Source organism: Vipera ursinii (genome assembly GCF_947247035.1).
Source record: "Vipera ursinii genome assembly, chromosome: 8".
NCBI lineage: Eukaryota > Metazoa > Chordata > Lepidosauria > Squamata > Viperidae > Vipera > Vipera ursinii.
The window spans coordinates 5702812-5716026 of record NC_139519.1 but is presented as its reverse complement, the minus strand read 5'-3'; the positions used below and the strand labels follow the sequence as shown (position 1 = coordinate 5716026).

Here is a 13215-nt window from a genome sequence, read left to right as displayed (position 1 = left end):
AGAGCTTATTAACAAGCTGGTCCTGATCCAGTCTTGTTCTCCTAGCTCTCAGCACGAGCCCTGTTTCAGATATCTGAGTTGATTTTCATGTATTTGGCTCAAGAATATCCTCTTCATTGTTGGAGGGAGGATTACCATTCTTAATTTCCTTTCCCACTTGCTCTGGCAGTTCTGTACCAGATGAAGATAACCAAAAGAGGGAGGTCCTTATTTAGACGAACTTTCAGTTATTCTCAAAGCTGGTTTTTTTTTCCTTCAAAAGGCTACTGGACTGCTTTTTCTTTGACGAGGGAGAAGGAAACGTTTCCCATGAACTGATGGAGCTTCTTGGATGAGAAATAACAACTTCTTCTTCTTCTTCTTCTTCTTCTTCTTCTTCTTCTTCTTCTTCTTCTTCTTCTTCTTCTTCTTCTTCTTCTTCTTCTTCTTCTTCTTCTTCTTCTTCTCCTTCTCCTTCTCCTTCTCCTCCTTCTCCTTCTCCTTCTCCTTCTCCTTCTCCTTCTTCTTCTTCTTCTTCTTCTTCTCCCCTTCTTCTTCTTCTTCTTCTTCTTCTTCTTCTTCTTCTTCTTCTTCTTCTTCTTCTTCTTCTTCTTCTTCTTCTTCTTCTTCTTCTTCTTCTTCTTCTCCTCCTCCTCCTCCTCCTCCTCCTCCTCCTCCTCTTCTTCTTCTTCTTCTTCTTCTTCTTCTTCTTCTTCTTCTTCTTCTTCTTCTTCTTCTTCTTCTTCTTCTTCTTCTTCTTCTTCTTCTTCTTCTTCTTCTTCTTCTTCTCCTCCTCCTCCCCCTCTTCTTCTTCTTCTTCTTCTTCTTCTTCTTCTTCTTCTTCTTCTTCTTCTTCTTCTTCTTCTTCCCCCTCCTCCTCCTCCTCCTCCTCCTCCTCCTCCTCCTCCTCTTCTTCTTCTTCTTCTTCTCCTCCAAAAAAAAAACCAAACAAAACCCCAATCTAGTTGCCTTTGGAAGAAAAACAGAAAAGAAACACCTTTGAAACAAGCGTGACCAGGATGGCTAAGAATCTCCACCGATGCTTTCAGTGATTCTATTTAACTCCATTTTTAAAACCTCCTTTGTGCACAGAGCTGGGTTCTAAACAGGCAGGGAGAGAGCAAAGTGCCGAGACACTAATGAAATTAGATTTGATTCCACTTACGTTTAAGTTCAATTAATTAAGCTGGAGTAGTATGTCTCAATGCTTTGAATAATTTTCCTCTTCTCCCACACCCGGCAGCCTCTTCTGAACACAGGGAAATGCTCCCAAAGTTTTTAGGAGCCCTCGTACAGCAGAAATAAGTAATCTGCTGCCCTGTAGAGCTTTGGACTTCAGCTCCCATCAGCCTCCCATCAGAGCCAAGAGCAAGGAACTTTGGGAGTGGTAGTTCATAAAGGTTTCCATGGGAGTCTAGGTCGCTTCTCTGATGCTTTAGTGCAGTTTTTCTCAATCTTGGCGACTTTACTATGGGGGAGGGACTTCGACTCCCAGAATTCCCCAGCCAGCATGAGAAACTCTGCACCGGGGCCTCCGTGATCGAAATCAAGCAATGAAAAGTTTGGCTGATTATTCTGTAAACTGAAAGCTTGCACAGAGTATTATTTTGCAAAGCTAGTCCTTGACTCAACAACCACAACTGAGCTCAACATTTCAATCGCTAAGCAAGAGAGTTGTTAAGTGAGTTTTGCCCCATTGTATGACCTTTCTTACCGCAATTGTTAAGTGAATCCCTGCAAAAGGGGATCACATGACCCTGAGACAATGCAACCGTCATAAATATGAATCGGTTGCCAAGCGTTTTAATTTTGATCACGTGACCATGGAGTTGCTGCAGCGTTCGTCAGTGTGAAAAATGGTCATACGTTCACTTTTTTTTAGTGCCCTTATATCTATCCTGAAGGGACGCGGTGGCTCAGTGGGTGAGCTTGTCGATCAGAAGGTCGGCAGTTTGGTGGATCAAATCCCGACTGCCGCGTAACAGAGTGAGCGTCTGTTACTCGTCCCAGCTTCTGCCAACCTAGCAGTTCGAAAGCACGTAAAAATGCAAGTAGAAAAATAGGGACCACTCCGGTGGGAAGGTAACAGCGTTCCGTGCACCTTTGGCGTCTAGTCATGCCGGCCACATGACCACGGAGACGTCCTCGGACAAGCGCTGGCTCTTCGGCTTTGAAACGGAGATGAGCACCGGCCCCTAGAGTCAGAAACGACTAGCACGCGTGTGTGGGGGAAACTTTACCTTTACCTTTACCTACCTATCCTGAAGGAATTTTTCAGTGGAGAACTTAATGTCTATCTGTTGCTTCTCTTCTCTGTTCATATGTTCATTATGAGCCGTTGTGGCAAAGTGGTTAGAATGCAGTATTGCAGGCTAATTCTGCCGACTGTCAGTAGTTCGATTCGCACCAGCTCAAGGTTGACTCATCCTTCCATCCTTCCGAGGTCGGTAAAATGAGGACCCAGATTGTTGGGGGCAACATGCTGACTCTGTAAACCGTTTAGAAAGGGCTGTATAGCACTGTGAAGCGGTATGTAAGTCTAAGTGCTATTGCTATTGTTATTGCCCCCAAAAGGTAATAGCAATAGCGCTTAGACTTACATACCGCTTCATAGTGCTATACAGCCCTTTCTAAGCGGTTTACAATGTCCGCATGTTGCCTCCAACAATCTGAGTCCTCATTTTACCGACCTCGGAAGGATGGAAGGCTGAGTCAACCTTGAGCTGGTAAGAATCGAATTGCTGGCAGTGGGGCATAGTCAGCCTGCAATACTGCATTCTGACCACTGTGCCACCACGCCTCTCCCTGATCACATGACCCTGGGACAGTGCAACCGTCATAGGTACATGCCAGTTGCCGAGTGCCCAAATTTTGATCACGTGACCAGAGGGATGCTGTAATGGTAGTGTGAACAAAGAGTCCTAAGTCGCTTTTTTCAGTGCCCGTTGTGACTATGAACAGTCACTAAACAAATGGTCGTAAGTCGGGGACTACCTATAATAATAATAATACATTCCATGGGCTGAAAGGACTGATAGCTTGCCACGCTGACATAAATGACGTGACTAGGCTTACTTTTCCCTTCCCGCTCTTTTGCTTGGAGTCTGTATTGTCACTTGATCCAAAGCCTTGCAAGGCCTCTGTCCAGCATCCTCCTTGCATCCCGCTGATGCTTTTGAGGAGCACCAGCTGTTCTCAGCCAACCTTGCCAGCCTCGTTTGCTTTCTGCCACCCAGCCAAGCAGAAGAGCTGAGACAACAGTCCAAAGCTTTGCGGGTGTCCCTTAGCGATGGACAGAGAGAAGATCAGCCTTGTCAGGCTGTTGGACCAGCAGCAGGATGGGAAACGTGCACAAGCGCCCCCTGCTGGTTCCCGGGCAGCATAGTCTCAGCGTAGCCCTTTGGGCTCCTGCATTTTTGCCTTACATAAGCCAATGTGTGAAGGTCAGATAAATATTGGGGAGAGGGGCAGAAAATAAGGTTGCAAGGCTGTGAGAGAGAGCGAGAGAGAGCACGGGTGGAACAAATGCAGAACAACAGGCTCAGGGGGAAGCCAGAAACAGGCTCTCTCTTTTGAGATGTAATTGGATGTCTGTCATTCTGGCTGACATCAGCAAGCAAATGCCCTCCTCCCCCCCCTCCCCCAATCAAAGCAATCTTTTCAATCCCGGTTGCGAGTCACACTTGTGAGTCATAGGAGAGCAAAGAGGGCTTGCATTTGGCTGCAAAAAACCCGAAACTCCCCATTTCATTTCCAGCTCTTAAAACACACAGCGCGCCCGCCTCTGCATAAGCTGGTGATATATATATTTGGCTAAGCAGACGAGTAAACAGTCAGTGATTCCAGGCACTTGATTTCATCATCTGCTAAGAACTCTGTGGGGTTGGGGGTTTTTTTGGGGGGGGGTTTGCATTTAGAGCTGCTGGAGTCCTTTTTCTTTGGTCCCTTCCTTTCCTCATGGCTCTGCAGAGTCAGAGCTGAGGTAGAAATTTATGGGAGCTTTGCCAGAAGCCCTGTTTAAATTTTCTGCAGCGACAAACCATTTCAGAGAAAGCTAAACAAACCTACCAAAACTTTCCACAAGTCCTGTTCCAGCCCCTTATTGTAGAATCATAGGACTGGAAGGGACCTTGGAGGTCTTCTAGTCCAACCCTCTTCTCAAGCCACCAGAATGATTAGGGGGCTGGTGGCTAAAACATGGAGAATGGTTGCAGGAACTGGTTCTTATGTCTAGTCTAGAGAAAAGAAGGACGAGGGGGTGACATGACAGCAGTGTTCCAATATTTGAGGGGCTCCTACAAAGACGAGGGGGGTCAATCTATTTTCCAAAGCACCAAAAGGCAAGATGAGAAACAATGAATGGAAAGTAACCAAGGAAAGAAACAACCTAGAACTAGGGAGAGACTTCTTGACAGTGAGAACAACCAATGGAACAGAAGTTGCCTCCAGAAGTTGTGGGTGCTCCATCACTGGAGGCTTTCAAGAAGAGACTGGACTAGGGCAGGGGTCTTCAAACTTGGCCCTTTTATGACTTGTGGACTTCAACTCCCAGAATTCGTCAGCCAGAGGGCCTGGCTGAGGAATTCTGGGAGTTGAAGTCCACAAGTCATAAAAGGGCCAAGTTTGAAGACCCCTGGTCTAGAGTCTCCTGCATGAGGAGGGGGCGGGACTAGAAGACCTCCAAGGTCCCTTCCAGCTCTATTCTTCTATTATTCTAATTTGGATAATCCCCATTCCATTTCAGACAAATGGCTGTCCAGTCTCTTCTTGAAAACCTCCAATGATGGAGCAGCCACGACTTCTGGAGACATACTGTTTTATTGATTAATTGCTCTCAATATCATCTCCTTCCCTATTTGCTGTGGGTGATCTGAGACATTGAAGCATCTGACCTGGGCGATATGCTACCTATCTATTGCAATCTTGAAACGAGCAGGATCTCTTGCTGGGAGCCACTAGGTCTAATAAACCCTGATTATCCGGTGGCGCAGTCAAGTTTTCCTTTTTTTAAAAAAAAATGTTACCCCGAATTGTAATCTCATCAAGTTCAGCAGAATCCAGTTTTGCTGTCCTAACAGCGCTTCAGTTTTTTTTAATAGATCACAACAAAATGTGACTTGGAATCAAGGTTTGAGATGATATCCAGCTATGCTGGCTGGGGAATTCTGGGAGTTGAAGTCCACAAGACTTAAAAGTAGCCAAGTTTGGAGAGCTCTGATCTTGATCTTCACAAGTTGCTACATTCGGTCCCTTCCTCCCACGGCAAGGCAACCCTTCGATTTTCTCCTCCTCTTGCTTCTGTGTTGGTTGTGCTATTTGTGTGGCGTTTGAGGTCACCTGGCTGATTCTCTGTTTGCAGAAAGGCTTCACACCCCTGTATATGGCCGCCCAAGAGAATCACCTGGAGGTAGTCAAGTTCTTACTGGAAAATGGTGCCAATCAAAACGTGGCCACAGAGGTGAGTATCTTCCTCAAAGGATTCACCAGGGTGAGAAAAGAACTAGTCTTTCTGAATTCTGATCAGCCACATTTATAGAATACTCGTGAATGCCTTTGCTCTCAAGTGTGAGTGCGATATATATATATATATATAGAGAGAGAGAGAGAGACAATTCAAGCCCACTCAGTCCTGGCTTCTTTCTCCCATATGTTGTTTACTTCATGACTTTTAGAGGCTGATTATTAGCGGGGAAATTTGTTCTAACACTACCCAGTATTTCTCCGCTGTTTCACACTCCCCCAGTTCAGATGTGGGAAAGGAATCGGGCAAGCCCAGGGTCAGGTGCCTACTTTACCTCAAAGGGATGTGGTGATGAACCTAAAAATAAAACAGCTGTTTGTAGCAAGTGTGTGCCTCTGTTTGCTTGGAGGCCATAACAGGTCACACGGCAATGCTGGGAAGGAAAAGAAGTAGAGATTTTGGGGAGTTGATACATCCTTTCCTTGTTTAGCAACCAGATTCTATTCCAGCAACTTGGTCATTAAGCGAAATGGGAGAGAAAGAGAGGGAGGGAGGGAGAGAGGGAGGGAGAGAGAGAGAGACAGACAGAGGGAGAGAGAGAGAGAGAGGGAGAAAGGGAGAGGAAGAGAGAAAAGACGCTACAAAAATTGATGGTTGCTGCCATCTCATTCATATAAAATTTTCTTATAGGGTGTTCTGTACTTAACCTTTCCTTTTTCTATTCCTGAGTTGCTTTTCTCTGCATCTAGAGCAGGGGGTCTTCAAACTTGGCAACTTTAAGACTTGTGGACTTCAGCTCCCAGAATTCCTCTGTCTGAGGAACTCTGGGAGTTGAAGTCCACAAGTCTTAAAGTTGCCAAGTTTGAAGACCCCCTGCTCTAGAGGGTTTCTAAAAGTGCTAATTGCTCTGTGACCTTAATTAGTCGATTATGACTCTCCTGCTAGCTGGCACTGCTGCCTGAAACTGACCAGACCTTAATCAGTATCACAATGAAGGCTTTGGTTGTCTAGCACATTGGCCAAAAAATGTTTTTTATTATTGTTATTATTTATTACTGTCGTATTTGAGAATAGTCACTAACCGAGGTAAGTTGCTATACGAGAAGCGGCTGCGTGTTTAATCTCAGAGGCTTCCCGCTGAGATGTTTATCCTTATTTCCACGTTTCGGCCCTGAAAAATCATGTTAGTAAGTGTTGTCTTTTTAAAAAGTGGCTCTTCCTGTTCCTAACTTCCTACTTTTAAATCTTTCTCCAACAAAAACATGAGCTCTGTTGATGAAGGGTAAGGAAAACACACCGTTCTCGCCCTGTTCCCATCGTTGCAGGACATACCTAAATTTTTGTCTCCAAAATTATGGCGCTTTGGCCATTGTACATAAGTGCTGAAGAGCCCAGGTTGCTCGCTCTTGCCTTCAAGGAGTTTCAGGAAATAGATAATGAAAGAATTCAGGTGGAAGTGGGCTGGTCACATAGCAAGAAGAACTGTTGGCAGGTGGACCAAGGCAGGCCTAGAATGGATCCCACTCGATAAAAAGCATCCAAAAAAGAGACCTAAATCAAGATGGAGCAACGAAATCAGCAAGTATTGCGGACCAACTGGCAAAAGAAAGCTCAGGGCCGTATGGGTTGGAAACACGCGGCAGAGGGCTTCATCCTGCAGTGGAGAGACAATGGCTAGAATGCTGATGAGACGTTAAATCAGAGAGGCTCTTGAAATGGTTGGTCCCTCCCTGTTTTCTTAATGTTTGTGTGTTTTCCTTTCTTCAATCCTTGGCAGGATGGCTTTACTCCCTTGGCGGTAGCTCTGCAGCAGGGCCATGAAAATGTGGTGGCCCACTTGATCAACTACGGGACGAAGGGGAAGGTGCGCCTCCCGGCGTTACACATAGCCGCCCGCAACGATGACACGCGAACAGCTGCCGTGCTTCTGCAAAACGACCCCAATGCCGATGTCCTTTCCAAGGTCAGCTGGCCATGCCCAGGCAGATCCATGGGTCAGGCTGGTAAGGGGAGGATCCTGGCTTTAGTGGGCCCACTTGAAAAAAAAATCACATTCAATAGTTGATTAGTCTTCACATGGAATAGGATAGGATAAGATAGGATAGGATAAGATAAAGAATAGTATAGTGTAGTGTAGTGTAGTGTAGGACAGGACAGGACAGGATGAAGTATAGAATAGAATAGATTAGATCAGAACAGAACAACAGAACAGAACAGAACAGAATACAATAGTTTATTGGCCAAGTGTGATTGGACACACACAGAATTTGTCTCCCGTGCAGAAGCTCTCAGTGTACATACAAGGGACAAGCGATAAATCGTGATCATAATCATAAAATACAATCATTTTTATCCAAGTATGTGATATTTCGCATAGGGGCTAGGAAAGTAGTTCCTTGGTCTTGCCTGGAGCCCAGTGGCTTAGCATAGTGGAAATCTCGGGCTAAATCCATGTGGCTGGAGAACAGCTCTCATCGAGGGCAGGTAGCAAGAGGCATGATCAAGGATGGGGCAACATTTGCAGAGTCCCAGGTTTCCATTCCTGAATGATGCCACAACTGGAGTGCCACAAATGGACTTGAGAAATGCAGGCGTGTTGAATGAAAGGCATGGGGAGACGTTTGAGTCTCCATCTTTCAAATTAATCTACTCTCAGGGTTGTTGTGAGGATAACTGATGGAGGAGGAAGCTTATCACCACCACCTTAGTTGTTGAACACAACGGTTGGATCAGAGTAAGGGTGGAGATGCCCCTTCGTTGAATGTGACTTCTAGAGGTGTGGTGACCTAGCAGTGAAGATGCTGGGCTTGTCGACCAGAAGGTTGGCAGTTGGAGACCTGAGTGCCACATGACAGGGTGAGCTCCCGTTCTCACCCCAGCTCCTGTCAACCTAGCAGTTCAGAAGCATGCAAATGCGAGTAGATAAATAGGTACCACTTTGGTGGGAAGGTAACTGTGTTCTGTGTGCCTCGGCGTATAGTCATGCTGGCCACATGACCAGGGAAGCCTCTTTGGGCAATGCGGGCTCCCTCAGCTAGGAAATGCAGATGAACACAACTGGAGCTGGACACAACTGGACAAGGAAACCTTTACTTCTTGCTCTTTTTTTTTTACCTAGAGGCATACAGTTTTCTTGGCATCAGTGTGAAAGTGATTCATTGCCAACCTGCTTTGGGGATTTACAAAGAAATAGTCATCGTTCAGCCCATAGAGTATTTCTGGAGGGTTTTCGATTTCTCCTTTTCAAGTTGCAGCCATAGTCAACCTTGCTTCATTTCTGAGATCAGCCAAAGGGTTTATTTACTATTTATTAAACAAATTTATATGGCTGCCCAATTCATACATGGTGACTCTGGGTGGCTCAGAGCATTAAACATCACAATGTAAAAAACCAGCTGTGAGAATCTACCCACTGGCCTTGGCCTGTTGTGCAAACAGCTAACATGACATTTCATCCCATAAAATCAGAATATGAATTGTTGGGGTGGACAGAGCATGTTCAGCAAGCAGAGCAATTATTTGTTAGCCTGGGCTCAGTGGGTGTGTTTTTGTGCACATTCAGTCACATTATGCTGTAGTGAAGCAAGTTCTCCGTTTAAGAGAACATGGAAAGTTTTATAGTGAAATCTGAATTTAATGGATCGCTTGAGGGAGAGGAGATCTGTTAAATCTGAGCGTATGTCTTTTGAGTCAGTTTACATAATTTCCTTAATTATGTCATTAACGTAAGTGGCATCATTTGCAGTAAAATCTTACTTTAATGGGCAGAAACCTTGATTTAATGACCATTAGCCTGTTGAATGAAGAGGTGATTCAAATGAAAAACAGGTTTGTTGTTTCTGTTAGGTTAAACCAAGGGTTTGCTACAGTTCTGTTTGTTTAATCTGTAGAGTGGAGCAATCTGTAGATGGACGGAAGTGTTCGCAGGAACTTTAAAACAGAAGTGCCCGTTTTTTGGGCTGAGGACTGTTCGGAATCGGGCCGCACGAGAGGCAGTTGTGCCCGCAGTTCCATTTTCGCAAACGGGGACTCGCCCCTGTGCGCGAAGCTCCATTTGTGCGAGCGGCGGGCACACCCACCGCCTCACACAAATGGAATTTCACACCCACAAGCGAGTCTCTGCCGCTCGCATGGAAGCATTTTCCTCCTCCCCCTCCCCCGCCGGTCCACAAAGCCGGAAAGGTTGGGGACCACTGCTTTAAATTCTGCAAGAGGGCAGGTGCAGTATTACGCTTCAAATTCTGCTCCTTTATGTGTGTGCCCTTGCGTGTGTCAGAGGATCACAATGCCTCACCTGCCGTCTTGCGCATGTTGACCTACGCGGTGGACACAACAGAAAGGAGGATTCTTAGTGTGAGATTTGGTGTACAGGTAATCCTCCATTTAATGACCATTCATCTGGCGACTCTTCAAAGTTACAGTAGCACTAAAACAAAATGGACTTACAGCTGGTCCTCGCACTTACAACCGTCACGGCCTTTCTGTAGTAACGGGATCAGAATTCTGGCACTTGACAACCCGCATGTATTTATGACGGTTGCAGTGTGCTGGGATCCATGTGACTGGCATTTCATACCTTCTCAGCTTTGCTTTCTGACAAGCAAAGACAACGAGGGAAGCCTGATTCACTTAAGGACATGCGATTCCCTTAAAACTGCAGTGATTTGCTTAGCAACCATGGCAAGAAGGTCATAAAATTGAGCGTGGCTCACTAATCGACCCTGTGTCTTAGCAACAGAAATTGTGGTCATAAGTCAAGGACTGGCTGTAGTGGATTTTCATTATAGGAGGATCCCTTGTGTAAAATAGCCACTAATAAAGAAAACCATTTAGCACAGAATGCTCCAAAATAGCAAGAAGTCCCTCAGCTGAGCTGGTTCAGCAAGGAGTCAATGGACGACCAACGTGTTTAGCAAGAGGGGATGTGAACCCTGCTAACATTGGATGTTCTTGCTTTGACAGCATATGGAGATGCAGCCTTTTTCTTTCCTATGCTTTACTCTTAGCATTAGATCAGGGGTAGGCAACGTCGGCTCTTTTATGACTCATGGACTTCAACTCCCAGAATTCCTGAGTCAGCTATGCTGACTCAGGAATTCTGGGAGTTGAAGTCCATGAGTCATAAAAGAGCCGAGGTTGCCTACCCCTGCATTAGATGATACTGGGGGAGGAAGAGGAATGTGATGGGAGTTAGTTAGACATAACAATATTGTAATAGTGTGTGAATTCAGGGGCTTTTGAAATAAGAGATGGAGAACAAGAGGGAAAGCCTGCATTTCAAACTAATTGGAGAATGTGATTTATGACTGTTAATTAGAGGAGGGAATTGTGCTTTGATACTATGTGTTCAGGGGAGGGGAATTCAGATTTTGGCTTCAGCCATGTACGTGCCGATGCCATGCTACTCGAATAAAGATTCTTTAAGGTAAACAATGCCTTGAAGTTCTTTCAAGTGTTTCATCTGTCGGAACCATGACAGGGCAATTTGAAAATTCTCCTTGTATTTCTTACTGGGTGGGCTGCCTGGAGAGTTTGACTGCTCCCCCTCCATTCTTCTCCTACAGACTGGCTTCACCCCCCTTCACATCGCAGCGCATTACGAGAACCTCAACGTGGCCCAGCTTCTACTCAATCGTGGAGCAAGTGTCAATTTCACCCCCCAGGTAGGTGCAGAGCCCGCACCGATGCTGTAGGACCCATTTTCTCAACCTTGGCAATTTCCTGGTATATGGACTTCAACTCCCAGAATTCCACAGCCAGCAGAGCCATTGCTGAGAATTCTGGGATTCGAAGTCTGCTCACCTTGCCAAGGATGTGTTAGGCATGAACAGCCAGGCCCACATGTGCAGAGGTCAAGCTAAGTATTGATAAAGGAGAATATTTGTAGCTCAGGGTCCTCGGTGCTCTCTGAGCTTGGTTGGTTTTTTTTGCAGACATCTCATTAGCCCAACTAGGTAGCATCATCTGTGCTGGTAAGGAGTTGAGTTTGCTCTCAATTTATAGTCCAGTGGCTTGCCTGACAGCGTTGGTGGGAGTGCAGAGTTCAGACTAACTACTTTATTATGTTCTGCCTATAATACAAGAATCTGCGCTGCCTGTCGACCTACCTTTGGTAATCATTAGCAAAGGCTCCAAGGATCTTAGAGTGGGTCAGTCCTTTTGCAGTCGCACAGAGACTTCGGGCTAGCTCCATGCATGATCCTTCCTCTCTGCCAGGCTAAGGTTTCCCAGCAGGTTGGGGAACACTGTTGTAAAAAATTCTTTGAATCTTACCGCCGTGTGGCGTGGGAAAAACCCAAGCCCAGAATAGAATGCCAGGGGGAGCCCTCTTCTGAAGTAACATAAATCCCCAAACTTAAAAAAATTCAGTAAATAAGTCCTTGTAAAGGACTTATAAAGCCTCCCTCCCCTCTTTGGACTGCAGTGCACATGCTACAGTTCTCAGACCTTGTGTTAATTTTTGGAGATTTTGGTGTTGGTCAAGCAGGGAAGGCGTAAGGCGCCTGTTTTGCTGCTAAATGGAAAACAATGGGTTTTATTTTAGGGGAGAAGCTTAGTGTTTTATTTAAGAGTCAACAGCCTCTGCGGGGATTCGGGCACCTGTTGGGTTGCCCAAAAGCAAACATGCCACCCAAAATGTACTCTGGGTACCAGGTTCCAGGGCACTGCAGTTTTCTGGGAAGAAGTTTTGTCTCATTTCTTCCCTTCTCTCTGCTTTACCCCCCCTCCCCTGCCCTGTAGAATGGCATCACCCCATTGCACATCGCCTCTCGACGCGGCAACATCATAATGGTGCGGTTACTGCTTGACCGGGGAGCCCACATTGAGGTTCGCACCAAGGTAAGTCCTGCCACCAGATGGACAGTGTGGAGGAGAATGGAAGCCTGTAAAAAGCACAACAGCCTGTCCCTTCACAGGGATGTTAGCCAGCTGAGGAAGTAACACCTGCAGTCAGGCTGTTTGTATGTTGTGCATGGGACAAAAGCAGCAGATCTTGTGTTGCAACAGAACAACACTGTTTTCGTTAGGGTGATGGAGGGCTTGGATTCTGTAGACCCCTTTGTTCCTCACCAAATCCAGGGATGGGTTGCTAAAGAAATATGTGTATGTTCACACAAGGTCTCTAAGAATCTCCTGAATAAGGGGTCTGCCTCTTTTTAGAGACCCCTTGTACATAATGCAATGAAAAGACTTTAGCTAAGAGGTTCACCTGTATATTTTATTTTATTTTTATTATTTTATTTTATTTTATTTTTATTATTTTATTATTTTATTTTATTTTATTTTATTTTATTTTATTTATTTTATTTTATTTTATTTTATTTTATTTTATTTTATTTTATTTTATTTTATTTTATTTATTTTATTTTATTTTATTTTATTTTATTATTTTATTTATTTTATTATTTTATTATTTTGGATTGGATTGGATTGGATTGGATTTACCTGATTTCTGTAGTCATCCATCTCAACCCTTAAGGTTCAACAAATAAGAATTGAATCATCTCTGCTATTAGTTCCATACACCACTGAACATAAAGTGAAAGTAACACACGTGGACTGATTTCATTTTGGAATCAGAACATAATTAAGTACAACACCCATGAAGAAAGATCCAAGTATATTTTATCATTCTAATGAGTAATATATCAAATTGTGCCAATGTGAAAAGCTTCCTGTGTGGGCATGCAAAAGATTATTAAAAAGATTTGGGAATAGTAGAAAGCAGAAGGAACAGAACTGCAGTAGCTAAGATGTCTATTATAGTACTGATA

The 13215-nt window shown here is 44.8% G+C and overlaps 1 protein-coding gene across 9 annotated transcripts in view; it reads left to right on the top strand.

Moving 5' to 3' along the window:
* ANK1 (ankyrin 1) overlaps positions 1–13215 on the top strand; it is a 126740-nt gene that overhangs the window by 47440 nt on the left and 66085 nt on the right. For all 9 annotated transcript variants that reach the window (XM_083368327.1, XM_083368328.1, XM_083368331.1 and 6 more), the window contains exons 5-8: positions 5339–5437; positions 7218–7403; positions 11005–11103; positions 12182–12280. In XM_083368327.1, coding sequence (XP_083224453.1) covers positions 5339–5437; positions 7218–7403; positions 11005–11103; positions 12182–12280 — 483 coding nt within the window. The remainder of the gene's footprint in view (positions 1–5338; positions 5438–7217; positions 7404–11004; positions 11104–12181; positions 12281–13215) is intronic.